The sequence below is a fragment of the Otolemur garnettii genome, unplaced genomic scaffold (assembly GCF_000181295.1).
Source record: "Otolemur garnettii isolate 467f Iridium unplaced genomic scaffold, OtoGar3 scaffold00019, whole genome shotgun sequence".
Taxonomy (NCBI): Eukaryota; Metazoa; Chordata; class Mammalia; order Primates; family Galagidae; genus Otolemur; species Otolemur garnettii.
In genome coordinates this window covers 8,175,999-8,197,253 of record NW_003852414.1, presented here as the reverse complement: position 1 = coordinate 8,197,253, position 21,255 = coordinate 8,175,999, and the positions used below count along the sequence as shown (strand labels likewise).

The window sequence follows — 21,255 nt, the reverse complement described above, 5'->3', positions numbered from 1 at the left end:
TTCTGTCCCATAATAATATAAAATTTACCCACTCTCAGTTAGGCTTTAGAAACAGTTCTGAAGTGCCCTGTAGTAGCTCACTATTTAAAGTATTGTAAGGTAAAATCTTTTAAAAGGAGGATGCCTCTATTATACTATATATACTAACAGATCATCTGCTAATTCATTTTTGGTGTAATTTTAACACAAAATGAATCAAGTTTAGTCTAAACAAATAATGGTAAAGTTAAGCTTTCTGGTTCATGTTTTTTTCCTATTTTAGGATAAAGCAAATTATTTTTACTTCTTAGTTTCAATCCAGTGAACTCGAGGTAGCTAAACATAGATTAAGAAGTTTAACAGTTAATTTTTAATTATTTTCTAATTTTTCTTTGTCCATACTTGATTACTTAAGGATAAAGTTATTTTAAAAACATACACCCCGACAGAAAAGACATCTGAGAAACAAAACAAGCAAACTAATGTTCCACATTTACATCTGCAAAAAATGTCTCAAGAATCAGAAATGAATAAGAATTGTGATAGAGAGAATATATCTGCACATTCAAGACTTCTTTGTGTGCAAAAGGATGAGGAAATGTGGATCAAACAAGGCAAGTTAGAGTGGAAAAATAAATTGAAACTCATCACAAATGAATTAAAGCCAAAGAGTGGTGAAAATTGCGAAAAATATAAAATTTCTGCTTCTCCTGAGGAAAAGCCACTGCATAAATCTAAGGGAGGCGCAAACTTAAAGGAAATGCCCTCTAATTTGACAAATAATATACTTGATTTTGAGGGAAAAGATACTACCATGTGTGTGGTGTTTCAGGCATTTCCGGAACCGAAAGAATCTAGTTTCAAAAATGGCTTTCCATCTTCTTCATACTCTGAGTGCCTGGAATACCCCTGCCAGTCATCATCTAAGCTTTATTTAAATGAAAGTAAATTTGACAGTGGAAATATTAACAAACCAGACACTGAACATGTTTTTAACACAAGTGAAAATTTTTACAGTGATACAGAAACTAAAAATGTAAGGAACCCAGAAGTAGTTGCAGATGAAATGGAAGAAGACCAAGAATTTGAAATGCAAATGACAGAAAGTATGAACCAAAATACCACTAATTGGAAATTAGACATTGGACATATACCTCAGTATAATGATTCAAAAAGTCTTTTTGATTTCTGGCTTACCCCTTCCAAAGAAATGAAGCTTTTGAATAAAAAAAAATGGCACAGTATTTCTGTTGTAACAGATACTTCTAAGAAAACAAAGTCAATACAAGACGTGTTACAGAAGTCATTATATGATAATTGCAGTGCTAATCAGTGTGAAAGCATGAAACCTGAATTAGAAAATGTGAGTTCTTCCCCTCCACATAGCTACAGAACATCAAAAATAGATCTAAAAGAAGAATTGCAGCAAGATATGCAAAGGTTTAAGAATGAGATAGGCATGTTAAAAGTAGAGTTCCTGGCTTTGGAGAAAGAAAAATTTCAACTTCAAAAAGAGGTAGAGGTTTACTTGCTGCTACTCTTTGTTTTTCTTTGTATCCCTTTTCTGACTAAGTCTGATTTTTTACTTATGAAAAACTCTTGTGTAGAATGAGGTTATATAAATACATAATTGTATATAGAAGTAGATTATTTCTGCAGTCTGATAGTAAGTAGTTCAGGAAAATATTCTTGGAATATTTGTTCCATAATCAACCCACGTATCTCAATCAGTCTTCTAACTGTCCTGTGAGCTGAGAAAATAGCCATATGCTATATGGCCTTCAGAACTAGGTTAAGCATAAAGGTAATTGCTAAAAGAGAAGGCAATGAGCTATAGGGTTTTTCTCCTCCCCATTTACTTAAAGATGAATTTCATTTATTTAAACAATAAAGTGGGAATACAATAGGAAGGAAGTGGTGACTAAGAAGAGATATAAAACTGTATCTAGCTTTGAGGTTTGCAAGAAATATTCCCAGCTAAAGGAATCTGTATATTGTGCTTTTATGTGTGCAGGTTTATCTGTTTATCTCAAACTGCTGGAACTTATAACTCTACCATGACCTCTTAGATATTTTTGACAACAAATACATACACTTCCACTTTTAAATGTAATACTCTTTTTTTTTTTTTTGTGCAGTTTTTGGCTGGTGCTGGGTTTTTGAATCCACCACTTCTGATGTATGGGGCCAGTGCCCTACTCCATTGAGCCACAGGTGCTGCCCATGTAGTGCTCTTTTAAATCAGTTCTATATTTTCATTTTTAAAAATGAAAATCTGGCTGGGCATATTGGATTGCTTTACAATCCCAGAACTTTTGGAGGCCCCGGTGGACAGGAGTTTGAGACTACTTGAACAAAACAGGGATACCCTGTCACCACAAAAGATAAAAAAAAAGTAGTTAGCCAGGCATGATGGTGCCTAGCTATTTAAAAAGCACGTATTTTTTGTAATCATTACTCTCAAATGTTGCTGTTGAATAAGATCTTCTTTATGTTATTATTTAATGAAGGAAGGTAGATTTTGGCATGCATGATTTTACTCCATAAGTAGCATAAATTCTTAGGCAAAAATTTTAAGTTTTGACTCCAAAATAGAAAGCTGCAGTCAATATATTGAGTTTTAAAGATAGACAAAAATCTAGGGATATTCTTCTTCAAAAGGTTTGCAGGAAGGCTGTGGATAAAGTGGGAATGAGTAGTGAATACAAAAATATAGTTGAATAGACAGAATGAGCAATATTTGGTAGCACAACCAAATGACTATAATCAGTAATAAGTTAGGGCATACTTTCATATAACTAAAAGAATGGAATTGGAATGTTCCTAACACAAAAAAATGATAAATAACCTGAGTTGATGGATACCCCAATTACCCTGATTTAATTAATTCACATTGTATACCTGTATCAAAACGTCACGTGTATCATACACACACACACACACACATACACACACAACTGTAACATACCCAGAATAATTAAAAATTAAAAAAATAAAAGCAGGTGAGGTTTCCCATTGCATTGCTGAGGCATACAATGTATTTGCCAGAGTCACACTTTTAATTTATCTGATTAATTTGATGAACTTATCTGGTAATTTATCTGGCTCAGCATTATGGAATTGTATCATCTCTTTGGTACTATAAATGTTAGCTAATACACTTCAGGAGCTATGGAAGAATCATTTAATCTTTTTTGATTTTACTCCTATTATCAGTATACAGCAGGGCTAAAGTAGATAATTACTTATGCTGAATATCCTCCAGCTATATAATTGTATGCTTACTGAATGTGAAATTTGGGAGCATCTCATTTTCCAGAATTCTATACCAGCATAGCAACTCAGCAGTTTCGCTTTGCTTCTTGTGTTACAGCTTCAGTGAGCACCTTCTATTTTGATATCCCAAGATCCAAATGAAAGACGAATGATAGAAAGCAGTAGGGAAAAGAATACCTTAGTGCAGAAACACCAAGTCTGACAATGTCACATCCTCTAAATCTGGCTGTTAATGTAAAGTCCAGGAGGTAAAGACAGAAGATGACACATTTTGTGTCTTTTTCTGGTTCTGCCAAACAGTATGAAAATTCAAATGAGTTACTGAAGAGTGGATGGGAATAAAAGCACAATATCAATAAGAATCCTTTTGGAAATTTTGGAAAATTCTGTTTCACTCAAACCTAAATGAAACAGAATTTGCAAAAATTTCAATGATAAAATTATAATAATTATATCATCTAACTATGATATGATTATATATAATGATGAGCGTGGCACTAAAATCATGGCAATTAAACTGAGTCAGGTGTTAAATTCAACCAAAAGAAAAGAGTTCTGTTTGTTGAATAAGGTAGTAACAATTATCCTTCATATCAAACTTTCATTAAAGGTTGAAGAAGAAAGGAAGAAGCACAAAGGTAAAGAAATGCAGGTGTCAGAAAACCTGTATGATGGTGCTGCTGCTGATAGTGATGATGGTGGATTAATTCAACAAAGAAAGACTGGAAACATTGATAATCAGCAATTTACTAGGAAGGAGAAAGAAAAGTGTGATAGGTAAGACCATAACAATATTTAGCAGTAGAAAATTGTTATTGTAGCATAAAACTAATTCTAATTTGGGTTAATATTCATGATTAACAAATTCTATATCTCTTTTACTAGAGATATTCAGCCTTGCCTAGTAATCAGACAAGTGCAAGTTAACAACAAGATAACATTTTTTCCAATCAGACTGATATTTTACTATAAAAATAATAATCAGTGTGGAAATGGGAAAGGCATTCTTGTATTCTCTGCTGGTGAATGAAATTGATAAGTCCTTATTGAAGGGTTATTTAGTAAGTAGCATGTATCAAAATTTCAAATATATCATTCTTTTTATTAGCTTCACTTCTGGGACTAGGTCCTACTGGAAAGCACAACTTATATTAACACACATGTTAAGGACATTAATTATATATTATACATGTATATAACATAATAGGGATATCTATACAGAGGATACCAAAAAAATGTATACACACTTTAAAAAAGGAAAAATAGTATTAAAATTATAATACACAATATGTACTGTTAACAAAAGATGAGTATAAATCACATTGAGCACATCTAATAATTGCAGAAGTCAAATGTGACTTGAGTGTTGCAAATTTAATACAGTTTTTTTGTTTCTTAAAATGTATATACATTTTTTTGGCACCCTCTAAATATATAAAATGCAGTTAAACCTCTGGAAGTTGATCACCCAAAGGACTGTAACAAACTAGCCAACATACGGAGGTGGTCAACATAAGAAACTAGGCCTACTCTACTGATTTGTTTATGTGGTATATACATGGTCTATGAAAATTAGGTCAACTTAAGAAGGTGGTCAACTATGGAGGTTCTACTGTATATATAACATTATGTTAAGGATATGTAATACATGTATGTTAAGGATACTTATGTAAATATGATGTTACATGTATATGTATGTTAAGAATATTTGGTATAGCATTGTTATGTCATAAAGTTGGTGATAGCCCAAATACTCATCAATAAGAAAGTAGTTAAATTGTCATATCTGTAACATAATGTGTTATGCAGCCACTTAAAAAATAAGGATAGATCTGTAGTATACTGATTTTTTCGCAAAGTATATTTCAAGCATTTAGTTTGATGACATATCTTAAGCCAATTTTGTTATAATTCTTGAAATATATATTGAGTTGGAAAAGGAAGCTAGTGCTGCCATGATACTCTACCTTGTTACCGACAGAATTGCTAGTTATTAAATTTTTGGTTTTTATTCTCAATACTTCAGTGATTAAATGTTATACCCTCAAATTAATCTGAATATTTCCAATGTATTGTACTCTGGGATGCTGGGGTGGGTGGATTGCTTGAGCTCAGGAGTTTGAGACCAGCCTGAGCAATAGTGAGACCTTGGATTCTATTGGCTCTTTCTAATAATCTATATTTTCCCTATAACCTATATTTTCCATATTAATGTTTTTTCCATCTAGAGAGAAAGGCCCAATATTATGATTACTCATTATTTATTCGTACACTGGTAATTATGATAGTTTTAATTATGGATCAAAGGAATTTTAAACTTCATTTGTATTTTACTAGTAAAAATGCAATATAAGGATGGTAAATTGAATGGACTTAAATTCTTTTGAAAGGAGAGAGCCTTTAATATCTGAAATAAAAAGACAGTTGGAATGTCTTGTTTCTATAGTAAGAGCAGGTCATGTATAGTCTCTTGTGATAGAGCAGCTGCTGGTCTTACATGGGTTTGAGAAGAGTGAAGTTTTTATCAGACTTTCAGAGGGAGAGGTGGGTTGGAATCATCTGTAGCAGTGTGGTTGGTGAATGTTCTTGAATGGTAATGATTGCTTACTCCCAGGCGTGTTTATTGGAGTGAATTTGTCTCTGATTGGCTGTCTTTCAGAAGTAAGTGGTTGACATTGATGAGTTGATGAGTGAGGCCGGTGGTCATTGATTGCTTGGATTTATAGCTGGTTTGGGGTGGCACATTGTTACCAGGGCTACAGATAGTCCTTTCTGAAGTTTGAAGCAACTTTGCCCAGATTTTTTCCTGTTTAAAAGTTGCCTCCTGCCGGGCATAGTGGCTCACGTCTGTAATCCCAGCACTGTGGGAGGCTGAGGAGGGAGAATCGCTTGAGCTTTTACTTCTACAAAGGTAAACAATTTTATTTATAATATGTGCCTCATGCCATTTTATTTTATTTATGTTATTTTTGAGACAGAGCCTCAAGCTGTTGCCCTGGGTAGAGTGCTGTGGTATCACAGCTCACAGCAACCTCCAACTCCTGGGCTCAAGTGATTCTCCTGCCTCCGCTTCCCAAGTAGTGGGTACGACAGGCACCTGCCACAATGCCCGGCTATGTTTTCTTTTGGTTGCCATCATTGTTTGGTGGGCCGGAGCTGGATTGGAACCCACCAGCTCAGGTGTATGTGGCTTGGAGCCTTAGCAGCTTGAGCCACAGGTGCTGAGCCACCTCATGCTATTTTAAAAACCTCATTTAAATTAAAGATTATTGGGTGGTGCATTTGACTCAGTGAGTAGGGTGCCAGCCCCATATATGGAGGGTGGCAGGTTCAAACCTGCCCTGGCCAAACTGCAACAAAAAAAATAGCTGAGCCTTGTGGTGGGCGCCCGTAATCACAGCTACTTGGGAGGCTGAGGCAAGAGAATCACCTAAGCCCAAGAGCTAGAGGTTACTGTGAGCTATGATGCATGGCACTCTACCGAGGGCAATAAAGTAAGACTCTGTCTCTAAATAAATAAATAAATAAAATAAATAAATTGAACATTACTATACAGGGTGGACATAAAGTTACACACTATTATGTAAATTACACACTATTTTAAATTGTACACAAACTTTATGGCCACCTGTATTTTAAAACAAACTTATAGCACAAATCTGATTATTACTCCCATGTCTAAGAGTCATTGTTCATAGGCAGTGAGCATCAGTCTTTTAGTGTAGCATTCAAGTTTAGTGCATCATTCATCTCTCTTGATTTGCTTTTGTATATTTTACATTTTTCCTTTGAAGGTCCTGGAAACATCTAGACACCAATATGCCTAATCGTGATGCTCATGTTCTGTTCTCTAAGTAGAATGATTTTCTTCAACTTTCTGGCCTGGGGAGTTCCTCTTACATTTTGTCTTTTCTGTAAAGCCTTCCTTATACTTACATAAAATTTTTCATAGATCTCGTCTTATATATAATACTGTAGCAAAACTGTATATTTAACCCTATTTGAAGCAGGGAATATGCATTTTCTTCCGTTATTTGTACTTCATAACTGATTTTGAATTAATAAGTGAATTGAGATGGGGAAGTGTTGGAGTTCTCTACCAAAAAAAAATAAAAAACAAACAAAAAATTGGTTTTTTATTCTTTGTCAATATAACTATTAGAAATCATTTGCTTTCTGATGGATTTTTTAAAAGTGGTGGTCCTGCCTTGCACATGAAGGAAGTAAGGAAAAATGATAATGAAAAATGGACCTCCAAAGAATCTGTGATGACACCAGTGCTTGAGAAGGCCAGTTTACTAATGGGTGGTCTGCTCCAGGTGAATGATGACAGCAGTTCGAGTGAGCTAGATGAAGATGAAGGAAGGTAAAATTTGAAGTTCTTTATTTTCCCATGAAAGAATGTTAGGAGTGCTTATTTTTTCTCAAAATAATCTGCCAAAGCTAGAGAATACCCAAGTATATCAATGCTGTTGAAAGATTAAGATGAGGACTGGTGACCTTGACAAGGAGCAGTTTCAATAAATGGTTGCCCTGGAACCCTGACTAGTGGATAAACTGATGACTCTCAGGAGAATTTTTAAGGGGTGATGAGAAATGGGTGATGAGTTATGAAGAATATAGTATTCAAAGGAGTTTTCTTTTGTTTTTTATTTTAATATAGAAGCATGTTTATTAAATTTAATTGTGTTTGTGTGTGTAAGCATTAGAAAGCTTGATATGTTGTTTTTTAAAAGGTTTATAGTAGCCAATTGTTCCTAGAACATATATAGTCTTATGTATTGCTGTATAGTTTTATGGTAAAGGACTTGTTCATTCAGAATTGGTTCAGAAATGGAATTTATAATATAAATGAACATGCAAATGATAAGCTATCATACATAGATTTTTAAAAAAGATAAACTATCATAGATTTTTAAAAAGTAATTTAATAATGAACACTTAGATCACACTGAATAGAATTTAAACATTCCTCAATGATTGTCTATATTGCAGTATCTTTGATAGTAGCATCATGCGGATTAAAAAGAGTTTTACACATGTAGAGTGCTTAGATTACAGTGGTTCTCAACCTTCCTAATGCCACGACCCTTTAATACAGTTACTCATGTTGTGGTGTACCCCAACCATAAAATGATTTTTGTTGCTACTTCATAGCTGTAATTTTGCTACTGTTATGAATTGTAATGTAAATATATGATATGCAGGAGACCCCCCAAAGGGGTTGTGACCCACAGGTTGAGAATCACTGGCTTAGAACAACACATAACAATTATACAATAAGTCCTGAAAAACTAATATCATCATTGAGAAAGGGTTTCCCTCATTTAAGGACATAAGTAATATTTTCCAAATAGGTTTTAGTGCCATTAAAAGCTGTCTTTATTGAAAAGGACAATAACAAAAAAAATCTGACATATTTGTTTTTATCACAGTGCAAATAATATCTTTTTCCTTTTGCTTTGACTATCAGAAAGCTTGATCTAAATTTAATTCTTTGTTATGATATTAGTAGTAGTATGTTTTCTTTGTTCCTTAAGGTTACTTTCTGTTCATAGTTTAATCCCCTTGGATAAAATTATTTTTTATTTATTTATTTTTTTGAGACAGAGTCTCAAGCTGTTGCCCTGGATAGAGTGTCATGTTATAGCTTACAGCAACCTCCAACTCTTAGGCTCAAGCAATTCTCTTGCCTCAGTTTTCTATTTTTAGTAGAGATGGGTTCTCGCTCTTTGCTCAGGCTGGTCTCAAACTCACAAGCTCAAGCTATCCACCTGCCTCAGCCTCCCAGAGTGCTAGGATTATAGGCATGAGCCCGGCCTGGAGAAAATTAATGTATGTTATCTGTAAAATAATTACCTATAAGCTATGTAAATAGGAGAAATATATAAGAAATTTGTAGATTTTATGTGAAAAAATAGTTTTAGATATTCTTTTTTTTTTTTTTTAATATATTTACTATTACTATTAAACAAATGAATTGTTTGTTTTTTAGGCCTGCAAAGAAAACATCTACTGGAAAGAACGAGGTATTGTAAAAATAAATTGGCAAAAAATTACTGTTAAAAAACCAAATAAAGATAAAGTGAAAAATTAGAGAATTTTGTTTGGTAAAGACATGGACTTTGAAAAAGTGAGTAAGAAACAATCAGTAAGCTACTGATAAAGGCAACCTTTTAACAAGAAATAGTTCCTTTAATCGATACCTGTGCTTTTGATCATATAAAATGATGGCTAATTAGCACTTCTATACACTTAGTATATGCAATAAATGTTTTGGGAGCATTTGGAAACAATGTTGTTCATTTTATAGGTCAAAAACCAATTATATTCTATGGATGACCTTGATGACTTAACTCGGTCATCCGAAACAGCCTCAGAGGATTGTGAGTTGCCTTACTCTAATTATAAGAATATTATGCTGCTTATTGAACAACTTGGAAAGGATTGTAAAGGTAGGACTATTGCATAAATTTGAGACCTTTGTATGTATTCTTCACATATTGCTTAGCAGTGCCCCGCAGAGCACCAAAGTATTATAGAGATGTTCATTTTAGAAATATTCTTCATGTTAAAATATAATGAGAACCGTTGTATATTGTGTACTCTCAGCCAATGATGAGTAATGCCACTGTACTTTTCTCAGTGTGAATGGCACACTCAGTCTTTTTGTTGACTTTGTTTCTCTCCTGTGCCTTTATCATTACCTGGTAAAGACAGGTTACCATTATCTCCCACCTGGAATACTGTAATCTTAGAACTGTTTTCCCTACTACCCCACCTCCCAAAACTGGTCTACTCTGCAACCATATCATATACTTTACAAATTTCAGGACTCATCATGTTACCCCCTTGTTTAAAACCCAGCTCTCACTTCTCATTGCTATAAGATTAAAGGTCTCAGTCCTCTAGCTTTATCCTGTATCATTTCATACCCTTCATGCTGTGTCCCAGCCATTGACTTAGATGTTTGTTCCTGTAGTCAGTAGCTTTAGTGAAGTGTAACTGATACATGATAAACTGCACAGAGGTAAAATGTACAGTGTAAGATTTGCCAGATGTATGTGAAACCTCCACCATAATCAATAGTTAACATATGCATCACCCACAGCAGTTTCCTTAGGCTCCTTTACATTTCCTTACTAAGAAATGGCTAAGTTGTTTTTCAAAGTATTTGTACCATTTTCCATTCCCATCAGTGGTATATGATAGTTCCACTTGCTCTGTATCATCACAAACACTTAGTATTGTCATTTTTAAATTTTGTATGTTTAGCCATTCTGATGGGTGTGTGCAGTGCGTATCATCTTGGTTTTAACGTGCATCACTCTAATAGCTAATAATGCTGAGCACCTTCCCATGTGCCTGTCATCTGTACATCTTATGTGGTAAACTGCCTTTTCAAATTTCTTGCCATTTAAAAAATTAGCTTTTTATTTTTATATTTATTGAGTTTTAAGAATCCTTTATATATTCTATATAGTATTCTTTTATTTATTCTAATTTTTACAGGGATTGTTTTTTTTTCTTAGTTTGTAGGTTGACTTTTAATTCTCTTATAGTATACAGGGTGGCCATAAAGTTTGTGTGCAATTTAAAATAATGTGCAGTTTTGAAGGGCATTTTTTTTATTTTGATGAAGTCTGATTTGTTTAATTATGGATTTTGCTTCATATCTAAGAAATCTTTGTCTAGCACAAGATCATAAAGATTTTTCTCCTGTGCTTTTTTCTGTATGTTTTATAGTTGTAGGTCTTTTATTTAAATCTGTGATTTTGAGTTCATTATTGTGTATGGTGTAAAATATAGACTCAAGTTGGTTTTTTGGATATGGAGATGCAGTTTTTCCAGCACCATATGTTGAAAAGGCTGTCTGTTCCCACTACATTGCCACTGTGTCTTTATCAAAAATAAGTTGGCTGTGTATATGTGGGTCTACATCTGACATGTCTATTGTGTTCTGTTGATCTACAAATGTTCTTCAAATCAACAATGAGGATCATATCCATTTAATATCCTAGTGAATCCATCTTATAGTCAAATCATAATTTGAACTATTTTAAGTTGGGGACCATCTATATTTGGCTTTTTTTGTTCAGGATAAGCATCCCTAATCCAGAGACCCAAAATCTGAAGTGCTCCAAAATCTAAAACTTTTGGGTGCCAACATGATACCACATGTGGAAAATTCCACACTCTACCTCATGTACACAAACTTAGTTTCCTGCACAGAATTGTTAAAAGTATCATATAAAATTGCCTTCATACTATGTGCATAAGATGTATATGAAACACAAGTGAATTTCATGTCTAGTCTTGTGAGAGTGTTCTCAGAGCCCAGGCTGAGGAATACATACACAGTTGATTTTGTTTGGGGTAAAAACATAAAAGAGACTGACTATCTGTTCTCGCTGGCCCAAACCTAAACCAGAGATTATAATGTTAATGAAGGAAGCAGTCAGAGAACAGAACCCAACGCCCAGGTACAGGCGTTCAAGCTTCCAGCTGCAACCCGGACTAGCTCAGGTATAGGTGTTCAAGCTTCCAGCTGCAACCCAGACTAGCTCTCCAGATTACTTTGTGAGAGTGTCTCTGCATATCTGTAGGCTGCAGGCAGGAACTCAATCATCAAAGAAATCTTTCCCAAAACCATTCTCCTGGAGGAGCACGTGAAGTGAACTGCCACTTCTGAGTATGGGGTACTTATCTCTTCAGTCTTGGCAGTTTTTCTGGTACTTTTTGGAATTTTTTACCTGTGTTGTCTCCTCTGATTCTGATTCTGATTCTGAATCATTTTGTTTAGTTGCTAGTGCTTGGATACATCCTGTTTACAAGAACTATTTACCTTAATTTCCTTTATTCCTTTCTTTGTTTTTAATGTTTCTTCAGCAGACTTTGTTTTCTCATTCTTTTTTTTTTTTTTTTTTGAGACAGAGCCTCAAGCTGTCCCCCTGGGTAGAGTGCTGTGGCATTTCAGCTCACAGCAACCTCCAACTCCTGGGCTCAAGCAAGTCTCCTGCCTCAGCCTCCCAAGTAGCTGGGATCACAGGCACCTGCCACAATGCCTGGCTATTTTTTGGTTGGAGCTGTCATTGTTGTTTGGTGGGCCCAGGCTGGATTCGAACCCACCACCTTAGGTATATGTGGCTGGTGCCTTAGCCACTTGAGCCACAGGTGCTGAACCTTTCTTATTCTTCTTTACTGTTTCACTTACAAGTTTCTTTCCACTTGCTATAACTCCAAAGAATTGCCTAAAGTTCATCACAGCCCCAAGATAGAGGTGCTGGGGGAAGGGCCAGCTGGCTCGCAAATCTGTTACTGGAGCTCGGGATCTATTCATGCCAACTTCTCCCACGAAGGAGAAGGTGGCGAAGGCCTATCATTATTATTATGGCTTTTTTTTTTTTGAGCCAGAGTTGGGGTCTCACTCTGGTTCAGGCCAGTCTACAACCTGTTAGCTCAGGCAGTCCACTCGCCTTGCCCTCCCAGGGTGGTAGAATTTACAGGTGTAACCCACCACTCCTGGCCCCTGACCCCTGTTATTAGTTTTTGGAGATAGTATCTCACTCTGTCACTCAGGCTGGAGTGCAGTGGGTGATTGCAGCTCACTGCACCCTCCAATACCTGGGCACAAGAGATATTTCCTCCTCAGCCTCCTGCACCTAGCTAATTTCTTATAAAATTTTTTTGAGGGATGGGATGGATCTCACTGTTTTGGCCAAGCTGGTCTTGAACTCTTGGTCTCAAGCAATCCTCTCACCTTAGCTTCCCAAAGTGCTGAGGTTACAGGTGTGAGCCACTGTGCCTGGCCTATATTTCATGTTTTTGATGAAGTTATAAGTGATATTTAAAAAAATTCAATTTGTTTATTGCTATTATACAGAAATATAGTCTTTGTTCTAACCAAGATCAGAAGTCTTGTTTTTATCTTCAGAGATTAGTGTAATGTCTTCCTCATTGTATGCACTAAATACATATTTGCTCACTGTGTGAATGAGTGAATATTAAAATATGCAGTCCTTTCTACCTAGAAAGTGCTCATATATATTTTTATTTTTTTCTCTTTGATACAGATTCTGTTAGCCTATTGAAAATCCAGGATGCATTTCTTTCCTGTGAAAGATTAATGGAACTTAAAAAAAATCACTGTGAACAACTTACAGTAAAAGTTAAGAAAATGGAAAGTAAGGTTAGCGTCATACAAAAGGAGCTGTCTGAAACAAAAGAAATCAAATCACAGTTAGAGCATCAAAAAGTTGAACTGGAACAAGAACTCTGCAGTTTGAGGTATGATATCCTAGTTTTAAAATATGTTTTAACTATCTACTTTATTCTAAAGATATATAAGAGAACTTTAAATTGCTGATTTAAATTTCTTGGGTTTATTTATTTGTTTATTTTAAGGTATAGGCCTTTGGTTTAGATATTTATTTATTCATTTTGTTTTATTTTTTTTGAGATAGATTCTCATGTTGCCTTCAGTAGAGTGCTGTAGCATCACAGCTCACAGCAGCTCAAACTCTTGGGCTTAAGCGATTTCTCTTGCCTCAGCCTCCCAAGTAGCTGGGACTACAGGCGCCCATCACAACTCCCAGTGACTTGTTATTGTTGTTGCAGTTGTCATTGTTGTTTAGCAGGCCTAGGCTGAGCTCAAGTCCTCCAGCCCTGGTGTATGTGGCTGGCACCCCAACCGCTGAGCTACAGGTGCCAAGCCAACTTCTTGGGTTTAACAAGGGAGAAAACTTCTTAGTCTTGTGGTGTATAAAATTCCTGGAAGGAAATAACGTAACAAATTCTTATCTGTGAATACTTCTAATAATTAAATACATATATATTCTTTTAAATCATAATTGTAATGGTTATATGGAATTCTCATTATTTAATATTGAATTTAGGGTTTAAAAATTTTTTTGTATTATAATTAATGCTGCAAGGAGCATCTTTTATGTAATTTTTTTCTACATTTCTAATTATTTACTGTGAATAGTTTCTCTACATTTCTAATTATTATTCTGAATAAACTCTTCAGCATAGAACTACTTGGTTAAAGTATAATAACCTTTTTTATTTTTTGTGACTGTTTCACTTTGTCCCCTTGGCAGAGTGCCATGGTGTCTTAGCTCACAGCCACCTCAAACTCTCAGGCTCAAGAGAGTGTCTTGCCTCAGCCTCCTGAGTAACTGGGACTACAGCCACCCACTACAATGCCTGGCTGTTTTTAGAGACAGGGTCTTACTCTAGCTCAGGCTGATCTCAAACTCCTGAGCTCAAGCAATCCACTGCCCTCAGCCTCCCAGAGTGCTAGGATTACTGGCATGAGCCACCCTGCCTGGCCTTTTAAAAAGATCTTTGATTAATATTTTAAAATTATTCTCAAGAAAGTTTATATAATTTATAATTCTACCCATAGAGTATGAAATGGCTATTTTTTGGAAGCCACAATGATTTTTAGAAAAAAAATTATAGGCTCAGCACCTATAGTCAAGTGGCTAAGGCGCCAGCCATATACACCAGAGCTGGCAGATTTGAATTCAGCCCAGGCCTGCCAAACAACAATGACAACTACAATCAAAAAGTAGCCGGGCATTGTGGCGGTGCCTGTGATCCCAGCTACTTGGGAGGCTGAGGCAAGAGAATTGCTTAAGCCTAGGAGTTGGAGGTTGCTGTGAGCTGTGATGCCACGGCACTCTACCCAGCGTGAGGCTCTGTCTTAAAAAAAAAAAAGAAAAATATTATACAGGTTTATTCTTAATATGCATAAAGTAAAAATTAAGTTAGAAAGTGATTACTGATTAGTTTATTCAACATCTTTCTCTACCATACAAGTAAAAGTTCAGCATTCTATATCAAAAGACACATTATTCTTTATTGTTTCATTAAATATTGGCTTGTTCCAAAAGAGAGTTCATAATGCTTATAAAATATATAATAATCAAGAAGAGAATTTGAAAGTGATACCTAAAAAAGAAACATAGAAAGTTGAGGTAACAGGTGTTACACTTAGCCTAGTTTTGGATTATAGTAATATACAGATAGGTGTGGTATGAAAGACATCTGGAGGTGCTATCTTACATTGTAAATCATTTTTAGGGATACCTGAAATAGTTAAAGAAGATGAAAATTTATTTCTAGAGAATTTGTAAACTTGTCAATAAATGGCATCTTCTTTTTAACTAGTTAACTCTAAACACTATATCCAAATTGAGGTATAATTATGACTATGCGGGAAAAAGTGTACTTTTCAACTTAACTGAATAATTTCTAGGATTATCCTTTTCCATGTTTACAGGAGTTACTAGTAACAGAAACTTATGAATTAGCAGAATGTTCTTTTTTCAGTATTTTTGTAGTATCTAGGTCCTTTGAAGGAGATTGAAGTAAGAAATTAAAAACCTAAGAAGTAGGAAGGAAAAATGTTTAAGAACGAGTCTTTCTCACCTTTGCTCCTTCATGAGAGGAACCCATTTCCAGCTCTCTTTTGGAGTGTTCTAAACTTTCTTTTTGTTCTTCCTAAATAAAATCTCTCTGTTACTCTGTTAGTTTTGTGCTCTATCCACCCTGCCTGTGCTCTTCCAGTTTTTTTTTTTCCTTCCAGTTTTAAACTGATAAGAACAGATACTTCATTTGATCTTAGCCAAAAGGCCAAGAAACGATACCCTTCCAGTTTTAAAAAGACAATCAGTGACCAATAGAAAGGGGCAGTACTGGCTGGAGATGCGGAGAAGCCAATAAAAGACTTGCAGCCAGTTTCAGAGAATATTTATGCTGCTGCAGACCTTTTCATCTCTATCTCTGTCACCTCTGCTCCTTCATGAGAGAGACCCATTTCCAACTCTTTTTGGAAGTGCTCTAAACTTTCTCTTTGTTTTTCCTAAATAAAATCTCTCTGTTACCCTGAAAAAAATAAAAATAAAAATGTTCAAAAACATAAACATTTTATTAGGAAAATAAATATATGAAAGAACCAGATCATAAAATGAATGCTTTGTTGTCTAACAAAACAAATTTTTAAAAAGTACATTTAACTGCAGATTTACCTTAAAACAAGAAGAAGAGAAGCGAAAAAATGCTGATATGTTGTATGAAAAAAATAGAGAACAGTTAAGAAGAAAAGAAGAGCAATACAGGAAAGAAGTTGAAGCGAAACAACAACTTGAACTCACTCTCAGAACACTAGATATGGAATTGAGGACTGTAAAAAATAATTTGGACCAGGTAAATCAGGCTTTGGTAAAAATTTTATATTTCTAACTTTATTTCATAAAGATTATTTATACTTATCCCTTTGATTTAGTATGTATTATTTCAGTTTAAAACAAACCTAAAATGTTATCTTATCTTGAAAATTTACTATGATATAGCTAAGATTATTTATTATAAATTGTGGCATCTAATTGGTGTTCAGTATTTGTTTTCTGAGTGAAAGAATGGGAAGTAAGTTGAGTTTAATCACTAATATAAATGTTAATTTAGATTTTTTTATGTTAAAATATAGACCAAATACTTTTAAAATTATAATGAACATAAAATGTTTTATAAAGAAGTTTATATCACAGTGCTACATTTGACTATATTTAAGGACTGTTTCTGCTTTTTGATGAATTTACTTTAATTTATACAGTTAAATTTCTTAAGGAATAAAAATAATTGTGTTTTAATAGGCTACTTCCTTTTTAACAGATTTTTAAAAGGGTTCTTTTCTGATTAACCTTTTAGACTTTTCCCCCCCAATACTATTAGATCAAAAAGTTAATGTATCTCTAGGTTGTACAAGAGCGAAATGACACTCAGAGGCAACTTTCTCGAGAACAGAATGCCAGAATATTACAAGATGGGATTCTGACCAATCACCTTTGCAAACAAAGGGAGATAGAAATGTCTCAAAAGAAAATGGATTCTGAGGTATTTTCTTTAGTCATTTTAAAATCTGTATATCTGTGTATTTGCATGTGTATATATGCAATGTATAAAAGTCCAAGTGTATGCATTTTGGAACAGATAGAGGATTTTCAAACCATGTACATATGTGCGTATATGTATATATGTATGTATTGGGGGGTTGGTGGTAAGTAGAGGTGGCATTTTTGGTCCATTTGGTAAAGTACCAAGAGCTTGTGAAAATAATGATATGCCATAATATATACATAGTGATAATTTGTTGATATTCTGTTCCTAGGGAAATAGTTCAGTGTATGAATATAAACCCCGGTTCACACTTATTACTGTTTCAAGTATTACGAAAAGGAACAAAAGTTACTATACATAACAAAATAATCTTACGATTTTCTAAGAAGAGCTCTCTAAATTTTATCTTATTTACCAGTAGTGTTTTGAAATAAAAGGCTTCTTTTGTATTTACACACACACACACACACACACACACACACATATACATATATATATATTTACAGCAGAAAAGTAACTATGATTTGGCGTGAGAGTTAGAATCAGAAGACTTGGGGGTAAATCCTAGAGAATGCTTTTATTTTCAACCTCTTCTTTTCAAAATTGTGCTGTTGCATAAGTTCATTGAGTATATGGAAATTCTTAGTACAATGCCAGATTTATCAATAAATATAATTTTCAATAAATATAATTCTTATAATTGACTATAAAAATGTTAGTAGAAAAGTAGAATGTCTATAGAATATTCTCAGGAAAAAGGAACTTAGATCTTAGGGAAATTTTCATCAGAATATAAGCAGAATTAAAGCATTTACTGTACAGTAGTATGTAGGTTAAATAGCAGAATGTAAACTAAATTTTTTAATGTAGTCAAAGTTATTAATCTTTTATACCTTTGGTTTTGTTGTAATTCAGAGAATGGAATTTTCAATTCTGAGATTCTTAAAAATTCTATAGTGGTTGTCTTCAAATAAATTTTTGAACTCCAGGGAATTTATGCTGTATAAGGTTTTGATGTTTTAATTCAATGGTTTTTCTGTTTGGATATCCACTTATTGCAACACTTGTATTAATATACAGGTTATTCTTTAATTACAGAGGAAATTATGATATGCCATTTTACTGAGTGCTAGCTAAAAGTTTCCTCTGATTTCTTTAGACTTCTTATGGCCATGAAAAAGAAGACGACCCATTGCATAAAAATCACATGTTGCAGGATGAAATTGCCATGCTAAGACTGGAAATAGACACGATAAAAATTCAGAACCAGGAAAAGGAAAAGAAATATTTTGAGGACATTGAAATTGTGAAAGAAAAGAATGATGACCTTCAAAGGACTATAAAACTGAATGAGGAAACATTAACAAAAACAATATCCCAGCATAATGGACAGCTCAGTGTTCTGACAGCTGAGAATACAATGCTAAATTCTAAATTGGAGAATGAAAAACAGATTAAGGAAAGACTGGAAGCAGAAGTTGAATCATACCGCTCTAGACTGGCTGCTGCTGTACATGATTGTGATCAAAGTCAGACATCAAAAAGAGACCTAGAACTTGCCTTCCAGAGAGCAAGAGATGAGTGGTTTCGATTACAAGACAGAATGAATTTTGATTTGTCTAACCTAAAAGATAACAATGAGATTCTTTCTCAACAACTTTCTAAGACTGAAAGCAAATTCAATAGCCTAGAAATTGATCTCCATCACACAAGAGATGCTCTCAGAGAAAAGACTTTGGTTTTAGAACGTGTACAAAGAGACCTTAGCCAAACCCAGAGTCAAATGAAGGAAATTGAACAGATGTATCAAGAAGAACAAGGTAAAGTGAATAAATACATTGGAAAACAGGAATCTGTAGAGGAGAGATTATCTCAACTACAAAGTGAAAATATGTTGCTTCGACAGCAACTGGATGATGCTCAGAACAAAGCTGATAGTAAAGAAAAGACAGTAATTAATATCCAGGACCAATTTCATGCTATAGTGGAAAAACTTCAAGCTGAAAGTGAAAAGCAAAGTATTCTGCTAGAAGAAAGAAATAAAGAATTAATCAGTGAATGCAATCATTTAAAAGAAAGACAGTATCAATACGAAAATGAGAAAGCAGAAAGAGAAGTAAGTATCAAGGAAGAGAAATAGTTTTCAAACTTCCTGAAAGAAAAAATGGTTATGAATAAATGTTGAGTCAGTGGAATATAAAAATAAATAGATGATAAATGTATCTACTGTATCAGCTTAGAAACATACCTTGTTTCCACCAAATGAAAGTTAGGGCTGAGAGTTGCTTTACTTTGGGTAAAAACATTGTGTCACCTATGAAATTTTGAGAGGTTAAATTACAAATTGTGAAGAGCTGTAGACTAATCTTAACAATTAGTCTTAGACTGCTGAAATAACATATTTAGTGTCTTTATGTTGGCACATTTCAAGACCATGATGAAGCAGATAAACAGAAGTGCTCGTACCTGAAATGAGTATTTTGAAATTCAGATTCAATTAAATGGGTTACTTTGATGGTTAATTTGAGATTTCCCAGATGAAGTCTATTGCTGGATCCTGTGATACTTTCCTTCAGTAACTTTTTATATATTTTAGTTGGTATTATTTTACTTTTATTCATGTTAATTTGACTTAAATCTGAAAAGTATTTTTGTTTTTGCCCTGGGTAGAGTGCCATAATGTTATCACAGGTCACAGCAACCTCCAACTCTTGGGCTCGAGCAATCCTCTTCCCTCCATTTTTTCTATTTTTAGTAGAGATGGGATCTTGCTTTTTGCTCAGGTTGGTCTTGAATTCATGAGCTTAAGCAATCCACCCACCTCACCTCCCACAGTGCTAAGATAATAGGCGTGAGCTACTGTGCCTGGCCATCAATCTCAATTTATGTATTTTTATGACCTCTCAATTCTTTAAAGTGATCTACCTTTCTATTAAATCATAATTTGGAAATTAAGTGGTATATTTTAGCAAAATCATATTTGGTTTAATCCTCTCACTGGTACTTATGCTTTACCATGAATCTTTTTACAGATAATTTGCTGATAATTTCAAGGCTCAATGACTACCATTTAGATACAACTTTGTCCAATACAAAGATAGTTGTAGCTATCTGTGATTTATTAGTTTGTCATCACATCTCCGTTTTCGGTCTAATGAGCAGGATTCATGCATAGTGGGAATGGAGCAAGTAGGGGAGAGAGTTGTAGCAGCTGAGGCCCCGGAGGGAGGTGGAAGCTAGGTCACGTAGGGCCATTAGAATTTTGCTTTTATTCTGAGATAGGACTCTTAGGACTCTGAGATAGGACTCATTTGAGCATATGATTGACTATATGAAGAAGTCTAATGTTGATTTGAGCTTCTAATAAAAAAGAGGGAAAACATTTTGTGTCATAGAATTTACCAACACCACCAGTCCCACCACCAGCATCCCTATTTCTTTTTGAGACTTTGGTAGATTGTTAAGCATTGCAAATTCATCAAGAGACAAATGAATAGTGGGCTGAATCTGTTGTCTAAATAATGGAATATATCAATTTGATAGGAAGATAATACCTTCTGTGTCCTTCACTGAAATGAGTTATAAACAGGAGTATGTGCACATGAGGAAAGGAAGGTAAATCGATGTATATAGTGCTGTTTTTGAATGTTTTTTGAATGTTAGATTTAAATATTATTGACATTTGGTAATAAGGTGATTTATAAAATCTGTAACAAAAAATTATCTTATCAGGTAGTTGTGAGACAACTTCAACAAGAACTGGCTGATACCCTAAAAAAGCAGTCTATGTCAGAGGCTTCCCTGGAGGTTACATCACGTTACCGCATTAGTTTAGAAGATGAGACACAGGATTTAAAGAAGAAATTAGGTCAAATCAGAAGTCAAGTATGTATGAAATTTAACATGTCCACAATTGATCTATAGCTGATGCAATAATATAAAGTGCTTTTAGCATATTAATCATAATACACCACTTTATTTTTTATTTTCATTACTTTTATTACAATTTTATTATCTTTATAATATTAATTATAATACACCACTTTATTTTTTATTTTCATTACTTTTATTACAGTTTTGTTATCTTTATAAAGC

General features: G+C 34.2%; 1 protein-coding gene and 1 pseudogene across 1 annotated transcript in view; one reads left to right on the top strand and one right to left on the bottom strand.

Annotated features, from left to right (window-relative positions):
- Positions 1 to 21,255, top strand: part of ANKRD26 (ankyrin repeat domain 26) — an 82,923-nt gene that overhangs the window by 39,595 nt on the left and 22,073 nt on the right. The window contains exons 17-25 of the mRNA XM_003786735.3: positions 3,866 to 4,032; positions 7,451 to 7,621; positions 9,251 to 9,284; positions 9,569 to 9,710; positions 13,329 to 13,542; positions 16,287 to 16,470; positions 17,020 to 17,157; positions 18,320 to 19,276; positions 20,893 to 21,045. Of these exons, the coding sequence (XP_003786783.1) occupies positions 3,866 to 4,032; positions 7,451 to 7,621; positions 9,251 to 9,284; positions 9,569 to 9,710; positions 13,329 to 13,542; positions 16,287 to 16,470; positions 17,020 to 17,157; positions 18,320 to 19,276; positions 20,893 to 21,045 (2,160 nt within the window). The remainder of the gene's footprint in view (positions 1 to 3,865; positions 4,033 to 7,450; positions 7,622 to 9,250; positions 9,285 to 9,568; positions 9,711 to 13,328; positions 13,543 to 16,286; positions 16,471 to 17,019; positions 17,158 to 18,319; positions 19,277 to 20,892; positions 21,046 to 21,255) is intronic.
- Positions 15,791 to 15,909, bottom strand: LOC111724135 (annotated as a pseudogene).